This window comes from Canis lupus, chromosome 4 (assembly GCF_003254725.2).
Source record: "Canis lupus dingo isolate Sandy chromosome 4, ASM325472v2, whole genome shotgun sequence".
NCBI lineage: Eukaryota > Metazoa > Chordata > Mammalia > Carnivora > Canidae > Canis > Canis lupus.
Window position 1 is genome coordinate 73,068,325 of NC_064246.1, and position 26,603 is coordinate 73,094,927.

Below are 26,603 nucleotides of genomic sequence, written 5' to 3' on the forward strand. Positions count from 1 at the left end.
CTGATTATTTGTCCTTTTCGCTTAGTGATTAGTTTGATTCATAGTTTGCAGCAACTAATTTGTCAGAAAAAAAGAAAAAGTCCTTCTCAGTCTCTGTGAATTCTCTTCTCCTCACTGAGAAACCTTTAGCCAGAGTAGAAAGGAACTGACCCTCATAATTTACAGTTGAGAGGTCCACAAGATCAATTCAAGTATTTCTGCAGAATTTGGCATTGGAGTTTTATTTTTCAAACCTCAGGGGCATCTTATGTTGTTTGTTTCACATTTGTTTTCACCAGTTGCTTTGTGAGTATTAACGTATTCCTCTGACCCACCGAGTTTTATGCATCATACTTTCTTTGCCTTAACAGCTGCCTCACTACAAGCTATACACAAATCTCACAAAAATGCCACGAGCCATTAAAATGTAGAAGTTAGATTAGACTTTAATGTGCATCTAAAATAAAAAAATAAGTAAATAAGCAAAATTAAATTCAGACATTCATCAGAGAAATGAAGCTTTGGAAAATTCTCTCCCCTACCCTATTGTTTCCCCATGTCTGTGGTTACAGTGGTTAAGAGTGCAGCTGGGGAGGTAACTGTGGATGGGGAAGGCAACCGACTTCTTACACGTGGCTGCCCAGATGTTCTACTCTCTCAGAGATGCAGTGCCTGCCTCTGAGCATCCCGGCCTGGCATCATTCTATCCTGAATGGTTATGAAGAAAGACACTGACTAATGCAATATCATTCGCTAACATGCTGATTCATTCATTCCACGTTATGATTGAGTGCTGTCTGGATCTTAGGTATTGTGTTTAGCAACAGACATAAATCCCAATAAGTCACAATTGTCTCCACCAGAGTGTAGAAGCCCATAGGGGAGTCAGATTAGGTAGTGACAAATCAACGTGGTGACAGTAGAGGTAAGCACAAGGTGTTATAGGATTCCTCCATAAACCCTGATCACACATGGAATTTATTATGCTGCACCTGATTAAAATCCTCCCAAGTACTCCCACCACTTGAGGACTAAATCAAAACTTCTGAGACTGGCATGTCAAACGCTTAACCACTGGCCCCCACTAACTCTGCCAAGTGCCATATCAGCCTCTGCTCAGCAGACTCTCTGCCTGAGGATGAACCACCTGCTGAAGGAACCCGCACCCTTCATTCTCTCTGTGAGATACACTGACATCTACACTGAGACTTGGCGGCTAGCAGGTTATCCTCTAGAACATTCTGTACTCACCCAGTGAAACTTAAACTCACCCAAGTCAGTCCTGCATGTTCCAGACTTGTTTAGACCAGTTAGACCTGTTATTGTAACCATATTACGAGGCCAATAAAGTACAAGTATGCAAAGAAAGATTGACGTTGATCTATGACAACCTTCAATGGTTTGAAAAAACCTGACAAAGTCACGTTGAAAGAATCTTGCTACCACAGCGTTGAAAACACGATGATATGAGATTAAGCTGGAGAATACCTTTAGAAGTTAGACACTTACACTTAGATTTTCTTTTTTGGGTCTGAAAGTCCTTATCCATCTTAAAGAAAGCAAAACTAGGGAGAAGAGATGATGTGTTGCAGTGTGCTTTAGCAAAGAAAGACAATGTGAAACCACGGTCAACAGCCCACAACCCAAAGGAGTGGCTTTGGCCTTGTTACAAATGAGTGGGGAAAGAACATATAGGCAGATGTTTCTAACTAAAATAAAATGTTCCAGGCAGATATGTATTATTTTTTATGAAAGTGCCCTATGTCTGACAATCAACACTCTACTGTTCTCAACAAGGAGGACAAGGAGACATCACCTTTTGTATGTGTAACTCCCCGAATGTCCTGTGTTCTCACAGATCCGTGACTTTGAGCACACTGTTTCCTTTGCCAAGAAATGTCCTCCACACTCCTTTATCTGGCACATTCCTGCTTACTCTGCACTGCTACATCAAAGTGCGATTTCCTTCACATTACCTCTTCTGGTCTTTTATAATTTTTTTCCCCCGGCCAGCAGCAGAAGCTCATTCATATATTTGGGGACCACCCCACTCTACGAGACACCGCCTCTTACTGTAGGAGATGCGACCGCCAGCTATGTTCTTCTCTGCTCCCCATCGCTTGAGTGCAGGTACCCCAGCTAGGCATAGTTATACCGAACCACTGGCTCCAGCCCCTCCTTTAAATCGGTGGCCAGTGACGTGACGCTGCCAGACATAGCTACCAAATCTGCTCTGGGGTTGGTGGTGGCCGTGGAGGAGGCCGATTTCAGTTCCTGGGGGTGCCAGTGGTAGAGATAAGGGGTGGCTGTGGGAACTCCATGTTTGGTTCTCTGACCCTCTCAGATATCTGGGAGGACTCTAGTAGCCTTTATTAAATTCCTTTTCAGCTCTGAACAGCCTAAATTTGTTACTATTGCTTCAGCTGAGAATCCTGATGACACGTTGCCTTAAAGGCTGTGATATGACACTGTCACTGTTCCTATGTGTCTCTGTCCCCCGGTGACTGTAAGCTGGAAACAGTGCATCTCATCTCTGTAACTCCTATAGCTAGCACAGGACAAAGTAGTGCAAAGCAGATACTCAACAAATTGCTGTTAATTCATTAATTTGTGAATTCACTACTCAATGGATGAATGCATTTCCCATGAACATCCAAATATAAAATAACAGCAAATGACACCAGAATGCTCTCAGTGGCTAAGGAGAACTGTGGCCCATTTTGTCCCTATTCCTCACGGAAGACAAGTACAAGCACAGAGAATTCCATAGCGTTTAATTAAATATGAGATGATCACACACATTGGATACTTATACACTTAGCAGCTCTGCAAAATGTTTGTAATGCACATGGGAGGTACAAATCAGAGACCCTTCACTGTAGTGAACGATTGAGAGTTTTTAAAATAACCCCAAAGAAAAACCACTGAGCTGACAAATGCCATCTGACCTGTACCATTCCAGTTGTCTTACCACATGTTCTCATCACCTTCCTGGCCAGCTCTGTCTTGTAGCCCTTCCAGAAGTGCTATGAAAACACAAGTATACACATCTGAAATAGCTTATACTTGGCTTTTCTGAAGCAAGTTTCCATGGAAACCAGAATGACAGGAGAGGCAAAGGTTAGTGGAAAATCAGGCAAATAAGCCAGGGCTCCCTAGATCCAGCCAGGACTGTTTAATCGACCAAATGAGCTGCCTGCTTAACAGTTTTCATTTCATGCTATATAGAACTAGCAGTTTCCATCTCTGACTTATGCATGGGCTCTCACCAGCTTTTCTTTCTTCATGAAATCCAAAAGGAGGTCGGTCAGAACAAACTTGTAATCTGACATTATATGTTGTCCCTGAGTAGAACATCACGCGTTAGCAGCAGTTCCGATTATGAGTATAGTACATGGACTTTAAATCCCTCCAGTAACAGACAGACATTCACACATGAAATTCAAATGATAATCTGTGCCCAACAATCCCGAAACACGGGATTTTAGAGCTAGAGTCTTCCTCAAGACTTACCCCCTCATTTTTTTGAGAGACTGTCTACTGTTACAGGGAAATAAACTTAATGCCTTCCAGTCCTGACTTCACACTTAAGGCTGAGTAACTTATTTGTCCTCTCTGTGCCCAACTTTTCCGTAAACGAAAGCTAACAATGACACAGAAGGTACAGGACCAGGTTGGCATGAGGTTTCCTAGGATAACCTCCTCTTTGAGACCCGGTTCCCATTTCTACAAAAGGTAAAGAACACACGTCCGGCTGGTGGAAAGGTCTTCTGCTGCTGACACGCCAGGCCGATTCTGCTTTTCCTCTGGGTAGACGTGTATCCCTTTTTTGGCATCTCTCCTGATTGTCTTCAACAGGGCACTTGGAAATGCCTCTATTATAGCACTTCGTGTTACTATGGTCATTTGTTTATGAAGCTGCCACCCACCCTCATTAGATTTTCTACTTTATGAGGCCCCCAGCTTTATTTGTCTTAGATCCCCTGCACCCAACCCTGCGGTTGGTACGTGGGAGGCTTTCCATAAATACTTGTCAAGGGAAAAAAAAGGGATAATGCTTATGGAAATGCTTTGAAAATCACAAAAGCACTAAGCAAATCTAAAAGAATGTGAGATTATATTCATCACTATTGATTCAGAGAAAAGGATTTGGAAAATACAATGCCCGACGAAGAATAAATGATCTTATTATCATTAGACCTCTAAGCCAACAGTTAAGATCTGTTCTACAAAATCTAAAACCCCCTTCACAGATATCACAAAACAAAACAAACAAGAAAATTAAAAACACTTCGCCGCCCCCCCCTCAACAAACTAAAACCAGAACAAAAAGATACAAAATATCAACAACAACAACAACAACAGTGACAAACTCCTGAACAAAACAAAACCCAACCCTGGACCTATGCCCTTCATGTCTTCCTGTGCCTTGGCTGCCCTGTGTGGTTCTGCATGTACCCAGGGGCGGGGGGCCTGCGGTAGAGGCCTCGGCTGCACTGTCCTCGGTTGCAATTGCTCAGCTATCTTGACTTGGTTCTTGGTTTGAGATAGTCACTAGGAATTCACCTAGACCAAGAAATGCAAGAGGATGCATGTCAAATCTTCCTTATCTTTAAGAACATGGCCATAGTCAGCTCACTCACTGCATGTGCGTGTAGGTCTTCTCCCCGAAGCTTGTGGCCACATCCATGGCCATCACACTCAGGACGGTTTGTAGACACATTTGGGTTGGGGCAATCTCTACACACATAGAAAGGTTATTTTGGGCTCATTGCTCAAATGCACCTGAGTCCAGAGCTGGCAACAGTCTCTTCTATTATCGATGGATGTAGCTGGGTGGTGGTAGCAAGAGAATCATACTCTTGATAACTAACTAGAAATTCTGGGCTTCTCCTTTTTCAGAAAAACAAAATCAAATGGGATTGGTGAGTTTTTCTTGCCTTCTTCAGTTTTCATAGATGTGGCTGGCCATGGTAGTTTGCACACTGTGTGACCCCTTCTTTCTCTTAGCCTTTTTAGTTTAGTGGTCATATCTCTGTGTGTCTGGGACACTCCTGGCTTACGCTGCTTGTCCTGGAGTATGTATAACTTCCCTTTTCATTTTCAAAAGCTGCCCAGTTTGGACAATAAATTCTATAGTCATCTCTTTTTTTTTTTGTCATCTCATTTGTTATTAGTGAGGTCTGGCACTTGAGAATGTGACCATCCCTAGTCAAGGTGGAGGCACATGGCTCAGTTGGTGGCATCAGGTGGGTGGGGCACAGTTAGACTCCTGGCCATCAAACAAAGCTGAGTGGGGGCAAAATGGACAAGTTACTTAACACCTCTAAGCGTCAGTTTCATCATCTATTAATGGATAGAATAATAATAATAACAACAATAATTGTGCCAATGGCCCAGGATCACCATGAGGATGCAGAGAGACAAGCTGTAGAGAGCATAGAACACACAGTGAGTCCTAATAATGGTAGCTATCATCCCTGTTCTACTTCCTTCTGTCTTCCCTTGCCCTCTTCCTGACTTCTGTTCCCCACTTTCCTCTCCTCCACCCTTTCACTCTTTCCTGCTTTTTTTTTCCTTTCTGAAATAATGGAATAATTTGGGTTGTCTGAAGCAGAGTGCTCCTGCCTTAAGCCAGATGCCCCTGGGTTGGGGAGGAGTGGTCCAAGCTATGTTTGAGAATCCTATAGATTATATGGAGTGCTTGCATTAATTTCATTTTCTTTGTGCTGCAAGGGAGAGTAGGTAAGGGCCCTGTCATCTTTGTCAGTCATCATGGTTCCAGTCCTGCACTTCTGTCAATTCACTGGTTTTGGTAGAAGCTGGACATGGTGACATATGCTTCTTCCTGACTTGATCCCAGAGAAGTGAGCACAGGCTGTCCCTGGGCAGCTGGGTTCGGTGTCAGGATTCCTGATTGGAAAGGAAATGGAGTGGGCACCGTGCCGCTTGTAGTTCCAGGGCCAAGCAGTAGACCCTGGTACACATGGGGCCCATTCTTGCCACCTTCCCTGCAGTCTGCGGACCTGGAAGAGGGGAGTGCAAGGGCCTCAAACATACTGACATTCCCGGCCAGGCATCCGAAAGGTGGATCTCCTCTGAAAGTTTTTGGGGTGATGACTGCATGCTCAGGTGGCCAAGTAGGGCCCTGCAAGCCCCCTCCAAGCCTCTGCTTTTCAGACTCGTCTAGCTGTGGAGAAGTGTCTTGCAGAAAGCTTTCTGCTTCATCTCTAGCTTGAATGCCATCCACCTTATGAATCTGGCAGTCCAGGAAACTTTCAGGATTGAAACTCACATTCAAATTCTGCACCAAAGAAGAGAGAAGGCATTGAGAGTGCTCCAAAGAGACACCAGCAAAGGTTCACGTTAGGGAAGGATGTAAAGAACTTTCTGACAGGGGTTTATCAGAGAATGTTGGAAAATTACCCACATGTTCTAGTTGACTCTGCCAGAGTCTGAATGATACTGGCCCTGCCCTCCAGCCCTGGGGAATCCTGGGAGACTTCTGAGGCTTGTATCTCATTTAGTTGCCCCTCTAGGCAGCTCCAGCCAGGATCTCATGAGGGACCCTAGTCATGGGATGCACAAAAGACCAAAACTTGTGGTTCAGCTCTTTCCTATCCTGCACTACCATTGTTGCCTACTGGGATGCCCCCAGCATTGTGATAGAAGCCCCAGAAGCACTCACCTTTTTTGGTTTTTTACACAGTTGTTCCAGAGTCTTCTTATGATCAGGAAGACTGGGCCACACCATAGGCTTAATTCTGAAAGAAGAGGACATCGAGAGAGAGGAAATGAATGGTCTTTTCACTCATTCTGAGCCAAAAATCAGAAGAGCACATTTCTAGTCTTGGCTCTGCCACAACTAGGGGGATGACCTTGGACAAGTGATTTGCCTTCCCTGGGCCTCGGGTGTCCTATCAATTCACTGAGGGATCACTGTCCATGATCTCTATGAACACCTCTGGGAGAGATCGCCGGAGACGAGGAACAGTGAGGTTTGGCAATGGCTTAGCTATGAAACCAACATTTGCCCTATTCATCTCATCCTGATAGAGGTGTTGTCAACTTATTCCTTCTCTCTAGTAGCAGCAACTCTTCTGCTCTGATTTTGGTGGAAGTGAGGGATATTTTTTAAATCACGTGAGGAAATTGCTTTAAGGTGTCCCTTTTCAAATTGGAATATATCTGTGTTGTGGGCATCTTCCTAGAACATTAATAACTTGATGGTATATGTCAAGAACATCATTTTTAGCATGAAGCAAGCATGGATCTGTCATGGGGTAGAATGCAAAAGTCCCACGAATCCATTTGCTGAAATTCAAGACTTCAAATACATTCTGCATTTTTCCTGGGTACCCTTTGTTTAGTGACTTAGGACAATTTTATTATTTCTGGAAGCTTGGTTACTATTCCTTTAGGATAAAAAGTTTGCCCTATATCCATTTACATATTTTCACCCATTAGGAATTGTGAAAATTCACCAGTGTTTAGGGTGGGGAGGAATATGGGCACTGCAATTCCTGAAATGCCTTATTCTCCTTTGTAGTTTTCACATCAATAAATAGGGTTAGAGCTCCAACTCTCTGGGACCCCCTGTAACTAACGTCCTGATTACTTAAAGCTCACCTTTTTTTCCATAATGCAAAGGCCAAGATGACCATCAGAGTCACAGAGAAGAAACTCAGGATGCTAATAGTTAGTAAAACAGGATCCATCCGCCCTGGAACGGCAAGGACAGAACTTGGTGAGCAATCATGAACCATGCAGTAGGGGAGGCTTTCAGGGTGCTTTGAGTTTGTTTAGTGACTTAGGACAATTTTATTATTTCTTCAAAGTTGCTCTCCAGTGAACAGGATGATGTACCAGCCTTATGCACTAGGAATTTTGGCTTCAGTAAGTGGCACTGAATTGGGTGACCGGGTCTAGAACATCTGTCACTTGAGATACGAAGGTGACCAGGCATCAAAGATAGCAGCAGTCTCTCCCCAACTCCCACCACCAAGAGAAGGAGGCCCAGTAGGGGACTGGTGAAACTGAGGCTCCAGGCTGCAGGCTCAGCAATTTCCAGTCTGAGAAAGGGAGGCTGGGATGACAGAATGGTCCCCTCATACCTCAAAGAGAGGGTATAGGTGCCATGGTTTGGTTCCTCGGGGGCCTGCCTGAGCCATGTTCTTTGGTTCTCTGACCATTCTCCTACACCACATGGATATCTTTGTTATTCTGAGAAAGGAGCCATGGAAGAGCAGCACTCGCTTGCCCATCTTCCATCACCAAAGGTGCTCCCTGGAGGGGCTTTACAGAGACCAGCCATCGGGATTCCATTCTTAATTGGTAGAGTAGGGGTAGTAGGTAGGGCTTTTGTTCAGAATTAGTAGCAGTTCCCAAGAGCAGCTGGGTCAGTAGAGTCACTGATGCTACCAGAAGGGTCATTTGATCAATGACCAAGGGCCCTGTTCCACCACTTCCTTGTTCCTCACCAAAGGGGCAAAGATGGCAAGTCATTCTTCAAAGACAGCATAAGGATGCCCTCAGAGGAGTCCTAACTTGTGGGTTCATTTAATTTCTCTGCCTCTGACTCTTACTCACACACTTTGACACGCGAAGCACTCTGTGGTCACTTCCCACCTGTGATCTCTGGAGTTCTAAAGTGGAAGCTTGGACTCCATTCACTCCAGAAGCCTTGGAAATAGTTGGCGTTAGGGATGGACCGGACTTTAATCTCATACATTGCATCAGGTTGTAGCTTTCTCTGTAGGAGTGTCAGCTTTGTACTGGATAAGTTAACACACTAAAGAGCAAAACATGGCATTACATTTTTAGGATTGAAAAAGAAGTCCTGCCCAGATCCCTCAAATCATTTCAAATTGAATGCCCTTGGTCATATGGGTACTCTCATTAAGAAAGGAGTCATGAAGTGTGAGCTTCTAAATGATGCTACCAGTGGCCAAGCAGGGCAACAGTACCATGGTTCTTTGTTCAGGTGAGCTGGACTCTCCCACTCCAGGAGATTATAAATCACTCCCAGGCTCCCACCTTCCTTTCTACACTTCAGTTTTCTCCTCCCTTTCACCCCTTCCACATTCCAACGGGAAATAAAAGGGAATGGTAAGGTTAGTGAGCAGGAATAATTTCTCTCTAGAAAGATCCCATTCTACATTGCAGATAGCAATATAGAGGCTACAGTACCTTCAAAAATGTGTATTATTCTTAAGGGAAAAAAAGCATCTTTCAGTTTGAGGGGTAAAAAGTTGATATTCCATTGTTATTTACATTTGTAACAATGGAATGACTTATTCAATTATTAGTTTTCATATATTTATTGAATTTATGTATTTATTTTATGAGACATTTCCAAGTTTCTTAATTTTTCTGTTGTTACATTTATCCTTTCCTTAATGATTTATAAGACCTTTTTATAGATGAAAGATATTAACCATCCACACCATCTGTCCTTGTATGTGTGGCAATTTAATCCTAATTTCTAATTTGCCTTATGACTTTATTATGTAGGCTGACATTTATAAGCCTTTATTTTTATGTAGCCATCTTTTTTTTACTGCTTTTATGCTTAGAATATTCTTCTTCATCTCAAGATTATATAGACATTTACATATATTTTTCTACCTTTTTTAGAGTTTCACTTTTAAATAATTTCCTTAAATTATTATTTTTTTTTGGAGCAAGTTACGCATTTAATTTAGTTTATTTCCACAAGCAGTAAACTGACTGTCCTGATACCATTTTAAAAATCCTTCTTCTCTTCACTATAGTTGCTTTTCCATTGGAGCAATTTTCAGATGAAGACTCAGGAGGGCAGGATCAAACTAACCTAGTTTTTGTGGTGGGTGGGTAGAAAGAGGGAGAGGCTGTTTGGGACAGACATTACACATAATCTAAGTACTGTAGAGAAGCACGCTCTGAACAGAGAAGGCTAATCCTGGCCTGAGCAAAGAGATCAGTATGGATGAGTAGACACTCTTTTCACCTTGAGAAGAAGTCATCATCTGGTTTTTGCCCAAGTGGTACAAAAAGGACAGAAGTTAAGCCAGTAGGCTCAGAGGAACCTGAAAAATCTGGGATACTCTACTTTTCTTCCCATCTTTTCCCCAAGACAGATTTCAGGGACAGTCAGACCATTCCGATGACAGGACTCATGGAGTCTAAATAATACTTCAGATTATGATACAAATGAAGGTTGTTACTTCAAGGATGAAGAACTCAGGTTTTTAGAAAAAAAAAAAAAAGAACATGAAGAAAAATATTCCATCTACCTCCATACTTTAAGCTGCTTCCACAACTCCCATGGACCAAATTCTCCCTATGACTTGTTCATGGTTTTTGCCTGATTTGGCTTGAGAGTTGTGTACTTTTTGAGACCCCCCAAATAAAGAGGATTTATTTGGTCTTAATCTATACTGTGAGTTCAACAACCTAATTTAGAGATATTATAAAGACAAAACAAAGAGCAAGAAAAAACATGAGAGCTAGAATGGGATGGTCCAGGGAAGATCTAGGTTTTGTGAAACCTGAAACTTTTATACTTTGTGGAGCTTCTCTCAGTAAAGGGTATATTTTGAACACAGAATTGCTAGGGGCCCTCCCCAGGTAAATGTACCTCTGGAACAATAAAATTTGTGACATTAAGAAGTTTTTATTTTAGAGTTTTATGTAAGTATTTTATAATTTTATGTATTTTATATAAATTTATTTATTAAGTATATTTCTACATACATCTTTATGAATCTTATAATGGATAAAGGTCATTAATCTACATACCGTCCAGTCATTTTCATTTTTTTCTTGGCGATAGGCTACCTCATGCACTAATTCTTTTACATACTTCTTTTGTAAGTGAGATGTGTTAAATGTCACCAGAAAGTCATTCGCTCCCTCTCGATAGATGACTCTTACATCAAAAGGAGCCTCAGGTTTAACTAGAAAGGAAAAAGAAAGGAGGTCAGTCAATAGGGCAGTGAAGAATATAATTATACTTTTTAAAGTTCATCTATTCTGAAAAATCACATTCTTTTTCTGGGTCAGTAACTGGGCAGCAGTTCAGAAAACCATTTCTTCTTCTTCCTGGTTCAAAGCCTGAGTACACTTTCCAGCCTCTCTGGCTGTGGGTGTGTGGCCTTGTGAGCAGTGTGGGTGGAAGTGATGTGTACCACCTCCCATCCTGGCTCAGAAACCTTACATGTATGACCCTATGCTTATTCCCTTTCCACCACTTGGAGTCACATGTTGAAGACAATGGAACCCCAAGATGAAAGAACTCTGAACGTTGCTTGGAGGAGCACCACCCACAGATTAGAAATAACCATTTTGGCCCTCATGTGAGCAAGAAATAAACTTACTGTGTTTGAGACATCGTATGTTTTAGGGCTTATTTGTTATAGCAGTTAGTGCTAATTCTACACTAAAACACATTCTCTTTGCCTTTTAAATACTAGAGAACTTGCTACTAACTAGGAGTATGTAAACTTTGAACCCTCCAATGAAATCAGGTTGTAAGGTGGGAGCCTTGTACCTCACCTCAGCTATGCAGAAGTTGAGGGTCTGCATCCTGGCCCTAAGCTCATAGCTTCCAGTGTGACTTCAGTCTAGTACATAATAGTTTTAAATTCTTCTCTGGTCTCTGCCTTCTGCCTGCCTGTCATGTAAAGTTCTTCTTAAGATTCCATGCACCGAGTATAAAATGCTATTGGAAGGAGATAGGTTTTATTTCAGGCAGAAATCAACCCTGAGAGAGGTACTAAATTCCTTGAAAAGCGTGCATGTCAGGCAGCCTCCCTATCATTGACCAGGGGCTTTCCTGTCTTGGGTTCTTAGCTGCTTTATCACCAAAGCCTGGGATGTTCATTTTCTAAAGATGGAACAGCCACGTTTTTGCATGGCTGATCTCAGGCAGAGGTGGGGAGCACATAGGCTAAAATCTAATCTAAACCTATTAATGACATTAGTATGTGTTCATCAAATTATTACTCTGTGGACTGAGCTGGATTCTAAGCTATCTGAGTTGGGCTTTAGCCTTGACTTGCCGACCCGGTGAAGTGAATTCATGTGATGGAGTTTGGCTCACTTATTGTAGTCACTTGTTCATAGCAGTAACCGCCTAAGTTTTTCCTGCATTGCCCCAGAGATCCTGAAAAAGAGGAAGTGTCTCCTTCTTCGCCCTTCGATGTCTTGTAAAAGAGGAAGTTTATCCTTTTCTACTCTTAGATGTACTACAGAAAGGGAAGGTGCCCTGGGGGAGCAAGGGGAAAGGGGGTTGGGTATAGAGAAACAGATCAACAGAGAATACTGTCAACCCTTCACACATGCCAAGCCAGTTTCTACCCTTCATTCAAGGGAATAATTGAGATTTACACTCTCAATGAAACTCTGACACTGAATTCCTTGCCTCATCCTCATCTCCCAAGGACTTCCAATAATGGAAGAATTAAGTGAAAAACAGACTGATATTGATTATATACCTACTAAGCACCACGTGCTTTACTTACACAAGCTTCCACCAACAGTCCCTTATTACTACTATACTAATGAGGAAACTGAGTCAGAGAGGTTAAGTTCAGGCTCCTATAAAATGGTTTGATAGTATTTAATTCTAATTCTGTCCAATTCTGAGGCTAACTCTTCTTTATTTAGCTTTTGTTTCTGTGCTCCATTATGTCATACTGGCTTGTCCAGGTCTGTCTCTGGCCCAGAGGGTGTCTTTGAGCACATTAGAAGAAGTTGCTCATTCCTCAAGCAAAATTTTTATAAGTTAATTTATTCTGGAAACAATCTGAACAATTATACAGATTCACCCCACCAAGACAAATGGGAAGTGAGGAAGCTTCCCCTCTAGCTTTATCAGAGGGCCCACACCTGAAGAAGGGAAAGTGAGGGCCAGATGCTTACAGGGGTCTTGGGCTCAATCAGGGGCTTCCAGGTTAAATTCAATTAAATGATAGTTCTGCCAATGAAATGTCACTTAAGTATCAGAAGAAGGTTCTACCAGCGACATGCCTCTACTATCTCTTATCCTGCTTGCTCATGGGTGCTTTCCAAAGCTCTAAGAGGCTCGCAGCACTCAGTTCATGGGGCCCCATGCTACCAGGTGTGAACACAACTGCTTTTCTTCCTTGGCTCCTCAGATGTGGCTTGTTAGGTTTGCTTCTGCTGGGGCATAGAAAATGGGCCTCTGAGAGCAGTAGGTATGATCTGGGGATTCAGATGGGCAGGGTGCTACCTGGAGCATTGAGTATTCACTTGCTCACTCTTTAAAATGCCAGGAGTCTGTCAGAGGACTGAGAATTTCTACCCTCTCTACTTGCTCTCAGAGAAGTGAATATATTGAAATTCCAGTGGTAAACCTTTAGATACGGTGCTCTTGTGCAGTGCACTAACTGGCCATCCATCTATGATGGCCGAGTCTACAAATGACAAAACCCAGGTTGTTTGTGTCCCATACTCAGAATTACCTTGTCATCTCCTTCTTAGCACTCACAGAGGTTGTGGCCTATGTTGCTGTGTGTCCAACATGTACAACCCTCTGTGCAATGTCTCTTTTTCACTATCTTTGCCTTCTTACAGGATGATTATTCACAGATGGAACTTTTGCTTTTACTCTTTATTTTACCAATTTAGTGAAGCAAAGCTGAGATAGACTCAAAGCTTCTCACCGCCTTGTTGTCACTAATGGGTACTGCTTTTTTATCTCTAATCTTTTTGGGTGCTGAAGAGGGGGTTGAGAGTGGGCAGAGGGAGTGAGCTATAGTATTTAAAACCAGCAAAAGAATGCATCTCTTCAATCCCTTTGGCCAATGTCCCCCCTATGTATATTGTTTCATCTGTAAATCTCCATAGGTAGAATAAATATGGGTAGTTATTAATCTATTGCCCTGATGCATTGTGATTGGCTTAGATATTCTCCTATAGGAGTCTCTCTGAGGCTTTGAAAAGAACTTTATTCACCCCAGGGTCATAATCTGTAAGAAATGGGAAAAACTTTCTTGTGTCTATATTCTCAATCTTTCTGATTAACCTTTGATTTACTTGCCTAGTAACCAAATGGTGAATTGGTAATTAATATTAACTTATAACAAGGTAATTGAATGGATTTACTAATTTATATTATTATGTATATGGTTATTATGTAGAGCCAAAGGACACAGGTAGATGAGTTTACCAATTAAGATCATAATTTTATTTGAAATATAATTGTTATATCTTTTCTTGGCTGTGTAATATGAATATCCTAGGCCAAATAAGATTGACTATGCTCACTTCTCAATAATAAGTCTCTTAGGAAGAAGTAATTTCATGTGTCAGCTTGGCTAGGCTGTGTGCTCATTTGTTTGGTCAAACACTAGTCTACAGGTATATTTTTTTAAGACTTGAATATTTAACTCAGTATACTTTGAGTAAAACAAGATTATTCTCCATAATGGTGCTCCTCATGCAATCAGATGAAGGCTTTAAAAGCAAAGACTGAGGGTGCTGTGCTGGCTCAGTCAGAAGATCATGCCACTCTTGATCTTCAGGTTATGGGTTCAAGCCCCAAATTGCATGTAGAGATTACTTAAATAAATAAATAAACTTAAAAAAAAAAACAGCAAAGATTGAGATCTCCTGAAAAGATACAATTTTGTTTCAAGATTGCAATATACAAACCCTGCTTGAGGTTCCAGACTGTGGCCTTTCCCTGCGTGATTTGGACTCAAGACTGTGATATCCAGTCTTATCTGAATGCCTACCATTCTGGCTTGCCTACAGATTTCAGACTTGCCAGCCCCCATAATAATGTGAGCAATTCTTTAAAATGAACCTCTTTCATATCTCTATCTACATCTCTATTCATTCTATCTATCTATCTATCTATCTATCATCTATCTATCATCTATCACCTATCTATGTCTTATATTGGTTCTGTTTGCTCTGGAGAACTCTAATACAGAAGTCATATTTACTTTTCAAAATAACTTGATAATTTAACTAAACACACTCAGAATATGGTGGATATATGGGAAGAAGACTACAAGGAATTCAGGAGAGGGTAAGATGAGGATGGATGGAAAGGACATATGTTGGTGGATAACAGAGGCCTATCTCCAGCGAGACTTCACACAGATGAACTCTTCCTGTAATTACTATCCTTCATAGCTGTTTTTTATTTTTTATTTATTTATTTTATTTATTTTTTATTTTTATTTTTAATTTTTTCACAGCTGAGTTTGAAGACCCTCAGAATTCTCTGATAGTAAGAATTAGTGGCATGTGTTTCATGACTTTGATTTATTTAACAAATTCCTTCCATTAGGGAATTTGTTCTTCCCTATTGAAAATAGCTTTCATCATTTGTCTACTTTTAACATGCAGAAGGTCCAGAGATAATCAGTGTCTTCATATATCCCTAAATGGCAAATATACTCCCATATAAAAAACTTCTTACCTATCCGGACTATGTTCAATTTCTTGGAAGTTATATTCTTTCCTTCAAGCTTCACATATATTTCACTGTCTCCAATGAGTAAGAATTTCTTTGTCTTGATGAAATACATCTCTTGCAGTTTATTAAAAGTCAGACATTTTACATTCAAAAGAGCTCCACTGTAGAAACAAAAAGGGAATCTATCTTAATTCAAGTAGGAGTTTCTGTATATAATGGAATAGCATTGCATGTACATTTCAGTTGTATGGCTTCAGCTGTGTCTATAGGTATGCGGATGGGTAGGTGCTTGAGAGAGAGGGAGAGAAAGAGAGAGAGAGAATTAAATAAGGTGGCTTCTTGCTACCATCATACCTAGTGATAATATATTTAGGCATTAGATGCAACAGTCAAAGCATGTTCATGAAAAAGATGGAAAATTCCTATTTTTAAATAATTGATCATCAAAAAACAAATACTCTGTTTAGGTGAGAAGGTAATTGCTCTTTTTGATGTCCTGCAGAAATAAACTGAGGAAATAAAACCTGTAAAGAAATACTGACCCCAAAAAAGTTAAAGAAAATGATACAATATCCAAAGGATTATATACATTAAATTCTAAGGTAATTTTGACTGTACTCCATTTTTACCTCATCAATGGACTTTAAAAGCAACACTTCTTCCCATGTTTCCTAGCTTAACATGCGACAACAATGCTCTAGAAATTGAGTTTTGTCACTTCTGTGACTTCCTCTTCCCAATTAGGATCAAGCTTTCAGGACACTGAGGAAGAGAGATTATTGCCTACTGTACAACTAACATCAAAAGCTCCCCATTGTGCTATTCAAAATAAAAAGTATAACTTTGAGTTCCAGTAATAGCAGAACAACTTATATCATACTAGCCTTCCAATATATAACTATCATGAACCTTGGACAAGCTATTTTTGAAAATCTATTTAAAAGCTTCAGTAACCAAAAGTATGCCAAAACAAGAGGGAATTTTATCCCTTGGTAAACAGGTGGTTGAGATCCTTGTTTCTGCTTTTTTCTTTTTCTTTGTTTGATGACATTCCTTGGGTCACACTGTGGTAGACATTTAGAATCTGATGGAGAGTCACCGTTTTATTGTATTTAGAAGTTAGAGGACTGCTTGCATGAATGGATATTTTTAATGGGAAGCAGCCTAGAAATGAGGAAGCTATGGGGATGGAAGACACCAGATCTGTATATAAACTATGCTCACGTCATTATGTGTCCTTTTAATTGTCAAGTGAGGAAGAGACTCTAAGGAAACCATGGGTTAGCAATAGCTAGATGGCTCTAGCAAGAACTGAGCTAAGATTTTAGGTGCTGTCTCAAAAAAAAAAAAAAAAAAAAAAAAAAAAAAGAATTCGAAGATGAATCCAGTCCTGTTAACCAACTAAAAGAGCTAAAACTAACACTCAGCAGAGGAAGTTAACAGAATGCAGAAAACCTATTAACAATGGTGTCTTTCCTTTTTTAAAAAAAAATATTTATTTATGAGAAACACACAGAGAGAGAAAGGCAGAGACACAGGCAGAGGGAGAAGCATGCAGGGAGCCTGATGTAGGACTCAATCCTAGGACTTCGGATCACATCCTGTGCCAAAGGCAGATGCTCAACCACTGGGCCACCCAGGTGCCCCCCAATAGTGTCTTTCCTGTAATCAAAAGCTACTACAATGACTAAAAAAGAAAAATGAGACCCAGAGACAAGACAAAAAGTAGTCAGTGTAAACTGACCCTAAAGTAACCAGACATTGGAATTAGTGGAAAAGAACTTTAAAGCAGCTTTTGTAAATATGTTCAAGGGCTAAACAAAGAATATGGCCATAATGACTGAGTAGATGCGTAATGTTAGTGGGAAGTGTAAACTGTAAAAGATGAAAATACTGTAACTGACAAGTAAATCTAAAATTCGTAAAAATGCACCGACTGTATTGGATGAGCTTAATGGCAGATTGGAAATGGCAGAGAAAAGGGTCAATAAACTTGGAGACAGAGCCCATAGCAAGTTTTCAGTCTGAGATAACAGAAATTCTTAGTGACCTATAGGATGATGTCAAGGGGATAAATAAATATATAATTAGAGTTCCAGAACAAGAAAAGATAAAGCACCTGGATGAAAAAAAATAGATACAAAATAATGGATCCAAATTTCCCAAATCTAACAAAAATGTCTTTTTTAAGTTTAAGAATCTCAGCCAATCCAAGCAGGATCAATCCAAAGAAAACCATACCAAGGCACATTACAGTCAAATCACTGGAAAATAAAAGCAAATAGAAAATTTTAAAAGTATCTAGGGAAAAATATCACTTTTGATCAGAAATTATGGGAACCAGAAGACACTGGAATAATATCTTTAAAACTCTGAAAGAGAGAAAGAAAATATGTCCACTTTGAATTCTTATATGCACAAAATATTCTTCAATAATGAAGGCTAAGTGAAGATATTTCCAGATAAATAAAAATTGAGATGATTTTTCTATAAACTTCTTTAGACCAGAGGGAAATGATACCAGATGGAATTGCAGATCTACAGGAAGCAACTAGGTGTACCAGAAATGGTATACTTTGGTAAATGTTAAAGACCTATATTTCCTTCCTTTAAATTCTTTAAAGATAACTGATTGCTTAAAACAAATATTACAACATTACTGTAGCACTTATAGTGTATAGTAGATGTACAAATAGAAAACAGTAGTGCATAAGATAGGATGTGATAAGTGGAATTATACTGTTGCAAGTTTCTTATATTTTGTATATGAAATAGTACAATATTATATCTAAGTAAACTATGCTAAGGTTGAATATTGTAACTGTTAGAACAATCACTGAGAAAAAGGTATTGCCCAAAAGTACAAATAAGGAAGAAGCTGAATATCTCAATAGCTCTATTTCTTTCAGAGGATTTGCATTAATTATCAACAAACTTCCCTACTAAGGAAACTCTATGCCAGATGGTTCTATGCTGGTGAATTCTATAAAATATATAAGAAATAGTGACAATTCTACACAAATTACTCTGGAAAACAGAATAGATAAACTCTTTCCAATTTGCTTTATGAAGTTAGCTCGATCCTGGTACCAAAAGCTGGCAAAATATTACAGAAAAGACATTCACAGATAAATGTCCTCCTAGAATATATATGCAAATTTCCTCAAGAAAATATTAACACATTGATGGTAATACTATGAGAAAGTAGGACATGTCCCAGGAAATCAAGGTAGATTCAGCAATCAAAGATCAATCTTACAATTCACCATATTGCCAGAACAAAAGGCATAAATAATCTGATTGTGTTAAGTAACGCAGATAGACAATGACAAAATTCAATATCCACTTATGATAAAAACTCTCAGCAGATGATTAATAGAAAAACACTACCTCAGCCTGATAAAGGAAATTTACAAAGAGACTACAGTTAATATTACATTTAGTAGTGAAATTGTGAACATTTTCCCCCTACAATAAGGACAAAACAGGAATATCCACTTTCACCATTTTTATTTACTGGAGATTCTAGCCAGTGCACAAGGCAAGAGGAACAAACAAACAAAAGGACACCCCGTTTGGAAACGAAATAAAAAAGCCTTTCTTTATGTACAGTCAATGTTGTATAGATTCTCCAACACAATTACAGGAACTAGCAGGGTGAATTCATCAAGGGCAGAATATACTATAGGATAGTATCAAACAATTAGAAAATAATTTTTAAAAACAACAGTTCCATTTATGATAACAACAAAAACATAAAATGCTTAGAGATAAGATTAATAAAGAATATTCAGGGCAGCCCAGGTGACTCAGCATTTAGTGCCGCCTTCGGCCCAGGGCATGATCCTGGAGACCGGGATCGAGTCCCACATCGGGCTCCCTGCATGGAGCCTGCTTCTCCCTCTGCCTATGTCTCTGCCTCTCTCTCTCTCTCTCTCTCATGAATAAATAAGTAAAGTCTTTTTAAAACAAAAAGAATATTCAAGGCCTTTGCAATGGAAATGATAAAACATTCCTTAGAGTTATTAAAGGAGATCTAATAAACAAAGAGGCACATTCATGGATTAGTAAATTTAGTAGTGAGAAGATAGCAATTTTTCCCAACCTGGTGTATATAATATTAATCAAAATCTCAGCAGGATTTAAAAATAATGACAAGCTGATTCTAAAATTCATGTGGAAATACAAAGAACTCAGGATGGCCAAAACAACATTGAAAAAGTAGAACAAATATGGAAGATTCAGGGCTGCTGATTTCAAATTTACTGTAAAGTGATGATAGGCCACTTTAGCACTAGCATAAAAATAGATAAATTGATCAATAGAAAGTATAGGGTTCAGAAATAGACTCTCACATAGAAAGTTAACTGATTTTCAATACAAGTGCCTTATCAATTCAGTGGAAAAGAGAAAACTTTTTCAGCAAACTGTCCTAGAACAACTGAATAAATATATGGAAAATATGAACCTTAATCTCAAGCAAAATTAATTAGATATGAATTATAGATTTAAATGTAAAGGCTCAAACTATAAAATATGTAGAAGAAAATACAGGAAAATATGTTTCTGACTTTGAGAGTGGACAAAGATAGCAATGACACACACAAAAATTAAACATAAAAGAGAAAAAAAGACACATTGAACTTTCATCAAAATGAAAACTTCCTCCCCATTAAAATATACCATTAAGAAAATGAAATGGCAAGCTATACACTGGCAGAAAATAGCTGTAACGCATATATCTGACAAAGGAATTGTAGCCAGAACATATAATGAATCCATACCCATCAACAATAAAAGGATAAATAACTAAATAAAAAAGACAAAAGGCTTTAACAGACACCTGCCACAAAAAGACATACAAATAGCCAGCAAATACTCAAAAAGATGGTCAACATTATTTGCTATTTGAGAAACAAAAGAGAAACCATGAAATACTATTTCAAAGCTAAATGTCAGAGACAATGTATAGTTCCTACACTTTGTTGGTTTCAGAATAGAATGGTATAACCACTTTGGAAAACTGCTCCAAATGTTTCTTGAAAACATTTTGTAGTGTGAGAAATTTCATTTAAAAAAGAGTAAACAGTCTATTATTCCACTTACAAGAACTATTCCACTTATAAGAACTACTGGAAACTGGCAAAACCAGGGGATCCTGGGTGGCTCAGTGGTTAAACATCTGCCTTTGGCTCAGGTTGTCCTGGGATCAAGTCCCATGTCAGACTCTCTGCAGGGAGCCTGCTTCTCCCTCTGCCTCTCTTTCTGTGTCTCTCATGAATAAATAAATAACATCATAAAAAAAAAGAGAAACTGACAAAACCAAAGGGTGATGGATTGCTCACTGGGGACGAGTGGCTGGAACAGGACAGGAGACATCCTTCTAGAGTGAAAGAAGTGTTCTGTATTAGGAAAGGAAGCAAAGTATGTATTCTCATTGCGAAAATAACAATGAAGAATAAAAACAAAAGTACTCATTTCTCTTCCTTCCTCAACCCTCAACTTAATTTCCCTCTCCTGCGATAAACATAATTACTATTTTGTTTTTCCTATATGCTCTTCTAGCCAAGTAATTCTGAAAAGAGGTATAGCTGACTCAAATTGGAAGTGGGGATTGTGGCAGAAAAAAAAGGTTTTGTACAAGTTTACTTACATGGAAAGAATTTTTCTCATTAACCAGATTTTTTTAAAAGGTCATAGGGAATATGTTCTAAAAAGATCCTTTACTACCTACAATCCAGAATGTGTTGGTTTTCTTTGGTAAATTGGATGTGAGTATACTTTTCTCAGCATGTGCTCATGAGAGCCCTTTCTGGGATTGTTCCTGGACTCTGAGCAGAAAGACTATGTCTGTGGCTTGAGGTGAGATGGGCATGAGGTTAAAATCTCAGGAGGATGCCTCAGCTTTAGGTGCAGTCTCCCAGCTCTGGGCTGCCGTGGTCTTTGAGTGACTGGTTATGCTCCTGCATTCAAAAAAAGACAGATGGGTGAAGAAATTTTAGGTTTATTAATCAGCTAACTATATTTACTATTTGTGAGGCCTTCCTTAACATTGTCCCACCCCCAATTATGGTTGTTGTTTTTTTTAATTAGCTGTTATCTTATAGGGTATGCACTTGTTTTGGCTTTAAATGCATGTATGTGTGTGTGTGTATGTGTGTGTGTGCATGTGTGTGTATGTTTGGGTGTCTAGAGTGTGTCCCTCATTGAGCTAATTGGGTTTTCACCCTTGGAGTAAATATTAAAAGCAAATTTTTAAGTTAGGCCAGATGGATACCCCCTGGGAGGAGTGTCACATGGAAAGTTCTGACGATGGCAACATGTCATAATTGGATGAATAAGGATAGGGAAAATTGGAGCAATATCTCATTTCTGAATTTTAGGTAAAACATATGATGTTGAAAAAAAGATAATGACTTTTAGTTCATTCATTGAGTTTAGAATATATTTGTAAGTAAAGCATGGTGAAATATTCACTTACAAATCCTTAGGTAGCAAGTTCTTGGTATTGTTGGAAATTTAAGAAGAACCTACAATGGTATTCTTGGTTTACTCCCGCTTTTTGGAGAGGGATATTAATAAGTAATGAAAAATAAAGGATCACCATATGGTTGGCTTGTGAGCCTGGACATCCTTTTAAGGGGTCTGAACCCCAGGAGCCACTCTATGTGAAGGGGAAGCCATGCCAGGAGCTAAGAAAACCAGTGGCCTGCAATAGACAACCTCACTTTGTGCCAATGACCATGGCCTCAGGTGATTGGAGGAAACACAGTGCAGTTCATGAGGAGTTCAACTCAAGTCAATCCAGTTCATTTCAACTCACTTAACTAAGCTAAGGCAATTTACTTGGTTGCTAAGTATGTATTGCTAAGGTTAGAAATATTCTATAACTACACCATCCAACACAATAGCCACTACCTGATATGTGGTTATTGAACATTTAAAATATGGCTAGTCTAAATCGCGATGTGCTCTAAGTATGAAATACACAACAGATTTTGAAGATTTAGCATGCAAAAAAGAATATAAAATATCTCACTAATACTTTTGTTTATATTGATTATGCATTGGAATGATAATATTTTGGATATATTAGGTTAAATAAAATATATTATTAAACTAAATATTATATTAAATATGTTAATTTAAGTTAAATAAAGTTCGCCTATTTATTTTTCCTTTTTTTTAAAACGTGGCCACTAGAAAATTTAGAAATAGATATATGTCTGACACATTTGTGGATTGTGCTATATTTCTATTGGATAGAGCCATTCGAGGGTATTTTGGAGGGGAGAAAAAAAGCACTACAAAAAAAAAAAAAAAAAAAAAAAAAAAAAAAGCACTACAAGTATCCAATGTTAAAATTAAACACAGAGACCACACTTGAAAATTCCCTTACCAGAATCAGTTAGTCATATAAGCAAATCTTAATTTAGCTTACTTTGCAAGACAAGCAAGATTAACTTAACCTGGGTGACTTCTTGCTTATGCCTCTGAAAATCATAAGCAAAACTTAAATAGTTTGCCAAAATTGATAGGAGGCAACCACTAACCAATTTCCTTTCAGTTAAGAGAATTCTAGTATTATAGCCAATCACTGTAAAGAATAAACACTCATCGCCCTTACACTATATAAGCTGCTTTATAACAACATAAGCCTCTAAGCCTCATTCAATATTTTAAGTGCTCTTGGCTTGCAAACTGTCTTTTTGGAATGTGCACAACAAACTTTCACAAATTACTACTTCCTTGATTTGCTGGCTTTACTTCTTCTTTTTTTTTTTCTTTTCTTTTTTTAAATCTACCTTTGACCCCAAGCAGTACTATAGGCTAACAAATTTGGGCCTGTAAGACCTTTTCAGGGGACATCAGCCAAAAAAGCCACTCATACAAAACCCTCTTGTCCTGAAAATGGGGAGAGACTGCTGGGAAGACCGGAGCACCTGCTTCTTTACCCTACCTCCAGCTTCCTAAATCTGCAATCGTGTCTGGTTTAGCTTGATAAATGCATTTCTCCTGATGAGGCAGACAGGTATCTACATGAAAATGTTAAAAACAGAAGCAAAATCCAACTGTAGCTTTTATTCCTCATTTGGTCTCAAAAGGATCTATCTCAAAAATATCAATTTTGAAAGTTAGTATGATTTCCTGGTGAAGGAGTAAATTGCTAGATTTAGCACCTGACAGATACTGCTAGGTAATTCTAGAACATGAGGTAGATTTGGCATGAGTGGTAAATGATGAAACAAAGAATGACATATGTGAAGTGACATCTGTGGGTGGCACAAGAGAGTGACTCTGGTGCCCCCAAGAATGTGGGAACAAAGGAGTTGCCTTCTGAGAGCTGACTCTGGAACTTATACAAACACCTAAAAAGCAGTGTCCCAATTCAAGTGCCCATGGTGTTTTCAACAGTAACATGAATGAGAAAAGTGGGCCCTAACTTCAGGATTGAGATTTAATTGTCCATCTACAGAAGCAGCTAGAATTCTGTTCAGATACTTTGACTCTATGGGTCCACTATTATCAAATCTGATATTTTTTGTCTCTGAAGTATCTTTTTAATTTAAATTCAATTAATTAACATATAGTATTATTAGTTTCAGAGGTAGAGGTCAGTGATTACTCAGTCTTATATAACACCCAGTGCTCATTACATCATGTGCCCCCCTTAAAGTCCATCACCCAGGTACTTTGTCCCCAAACCCCCTCCCTTCTAGCAACCCTCAGTTTGTTTCCTATGATTAAGAGTCTCTTATGGTTTGTCACTCTCTCTGAGTTCATTTTGTTTTATTTTTCCCTCCCTTCCGTTGTGATCCTCTATTTTGTTTCTTAAATTCCACATATGAGTGAGATCATATGATAACTGTATTTCTCTGACTGACTTATTTTGCTTAGCTTAATACCCTCTAGTTCGATCCATGTCATTGAAAATGACAAGATTCCATTTTTTTTTTGATGGCTGAACAATATTCTATTGTGCATATATACCACATCTTTATCCATTCATCCGTTGATGGACATCTAGGCTCTTTTCATAGTTTGGCTATTGTGGACATTGCTACTATAAACGTTGGGGTGCAAGTGCCCCTTTGGATCACTACATTTGTATCTTTGGGGTAGATACCTAGTAGTGCAATTGCTTGGTTATAGGGTAGCTCTATTTTCATCAAGATAGTATGGTACCAGACACATAGATGAATGCAACAGAAGATAAAACCCAGAAATGGACCTTCAACTCTATGGTCAACTAATCTTTGACAAAGCTGGGAAAGAATACTCAATGGGAAAAAGTCTCTTCAACAAATGGTGTAGGGAAAAATTAGCCCATGTAGAAGAATGAAACTAGACCATTTTCTTACACCACATGCAAAAATGGACTCAAAATGGATGAAAGACCTAAATGTGAGACAGGAATTCATCAAGAGGAGGAGGAGGAGAAGGACACAGGCAGCAACCTCTTCGACCTTGGCTGCAGCATGTCTTCAAAGGCAAGGGAAAAAAAGGCTAAAATGAATTATTGGGACTTAATCAAGATAAAAAACTTTTGCACAGCAAAAGAAACAGTCAACAAAACCAAAAGGCAACTTACAGAATGGGAAAAAATATTTGCAAATGTCTTAACAGATAAAGGACTAGTTCCAAAATTTATAAAGAACTTATCAAACTCAACACCCAAAGAACAAACAAACCAATCAAGAAATGGGCAGAAAACATGGGAAAAGACATTTTTCCAAAGAAGACATACAAATGGCCAACAACACATGAAAAAATGCTTCACATCACTCAGCCTTAGGGAAATGCAAATCAAAACCACAATGAGATACCACCTCATACCAGTCAGAATGGCTAAAATTAATAAGTCAAGAAATAAGAAATATTGGCAGGAATGTGGAGAAAGGAGAGCTCGGTACACCGTTGGTGGGAATGGCAAGCTGGTTGCAGTCACTCTGGGAAATAGTATGGAGATTCCTCAAAACTCATTTTTAAAGAGATAACCTAGATGTTTAAGTGCTGTAGCTAATCCTAAAAATTGAATAAGCACTTTGAGATCTGAATCAAATAACTCTAGCCTTAACAAGTTAACAAACAAATTTCCTTTATTTTGCTTTATATTTACGGAACAACCTTCTGATCACATTTTTAATGAAAATCAGTCTACACTGAGAATTAAGTATCACTTACAGGTACTAATGATATACCAACTACCCCAATGCAAGATAGTTGTTATGATTAGAGAACTTGAGTTACTCTTTGGTCACAGAGCTCCTTAAATTTTGCTATTGGGATTCTAACCTAGGTGCCTGTTTTCAGTGCCTCTGTTTTGTCATTCTAGGTACCTGAAAGCTGGTTAAAATTCTGGTGAATAAAAAATTTTCAGATCCCCCAGGAAGAGTGGATTTATATTAATAGGCACCCTACTGGCCCACTATGTCCATCTCCTCTCCCAGCACCAACTCTTGTAGGTCCTGAGCCCAGTATGAATATCTGGTACCTATAATAATTGTATCTACCAATATGAAATCATTACTTGGCATACCTGTAATCTAAATCTGAGATTTTGGCTAATCCAAATCCAATCCTGAGAGGAGTATTCTCTCATTGAACGCTAAGTAATTTGGTTCCTAACCTTGGGAGATTGGTGGCCAGATCAGGCAGGTGGTAAACTCATCTAGGAAAATGTCACTAGTAACCTGGGAAACAGCACCTGGTTTCCGTCAACAATCCGACCTGTGAAAAGACTTCAGTAGAAAGCACATTTTTCAGTCATTTCTAATCTCTTCTTTATAAACATGGCAAAGGAACAGAAAGTTCCAGTAAAGGTAGTTTCATTGGAAAAGCAACCTAGCCTTGCCAGAAAATATAGCACACTAGGTGACTTTGATTTGAGAAACAATGTCCCCACTCAGCCTAGGAGCTGCATGAAAAATCAATCTCCCTTAAGGTATGGATACCTTCACAAAAACAGCTGCTCTCTAGGAGCACCTTAACCTCCTCATATTTATTGTTTTTCACTGAAAAATATGTCTTAAGACAATTCCCTCCCAACTGAAATATCTAAATCTAATTGAAAACCCCCAATGGAAGCTGCAGATAGATTACAATATCACAGGAAAAATAAAGACATTTGCCAAGGAGAAGTGGGCAAGTTTGTTCCAGTGGGCGAGGAAGTGGTGTGAGCGAATGTGGA

At 39.1% G+C, this 26,603-nt stretch overlaps 1 protein-coding gene across 5 annotated transcripts in view; it reads right to left on the bottom strand.

The window, feature by feature from the left end:
* Positions 1 to 407: 407 nt before the first annotated feature.
* The window catches only part of IL7R (interleukin 7 receptor), a 37,108-nt gene continuing 10,912 nt past the window's right edge, over positions 408 to 26,603 (bottom strand). For 2 of the 5 annotated variants that reach the window (XM_025436358.3, XM_025436357.2), the window contains exons 3-8: positions 15,416 to 15,573; positions 10,759 to 10,916; positions 8,608 to 8,770; positions 7,609 to 7,702; positions 6,668 to 6,743; positions 408 to 6,283 (exon numbers count right to left, since the gene is read on the bottom strand). In XM_025436358.3, the coding sequence (XP_025292143.1) occupies positions 5,783 to 6,283; positions 6,668 to 6,743; positions 7,609 to 7,702; positions 8,608 to 8,770; positions 10,759 to 10,916; positions 15,416 to 15,573 (1,150 nt within the window). In that variant the 3' untranslated portion in view covers positions 408 to 5,782. Of the gene's footprint in view, positions 6,284 to 6,667; positions 6,744 to 7,608; positions 7,703 to 8,607; positions 8,771 to 10,758; positions 10,917 to 15,415; positions 15,574 to 20,730; positions 21,034 to 21,065; positions 21,376 to 26,603 lie in introns of those variants that run through there. The other 3 variants (XM_035715290.1, XM_035715289.1, XM_025436359.3) reach the window with 3 other exon arrangements.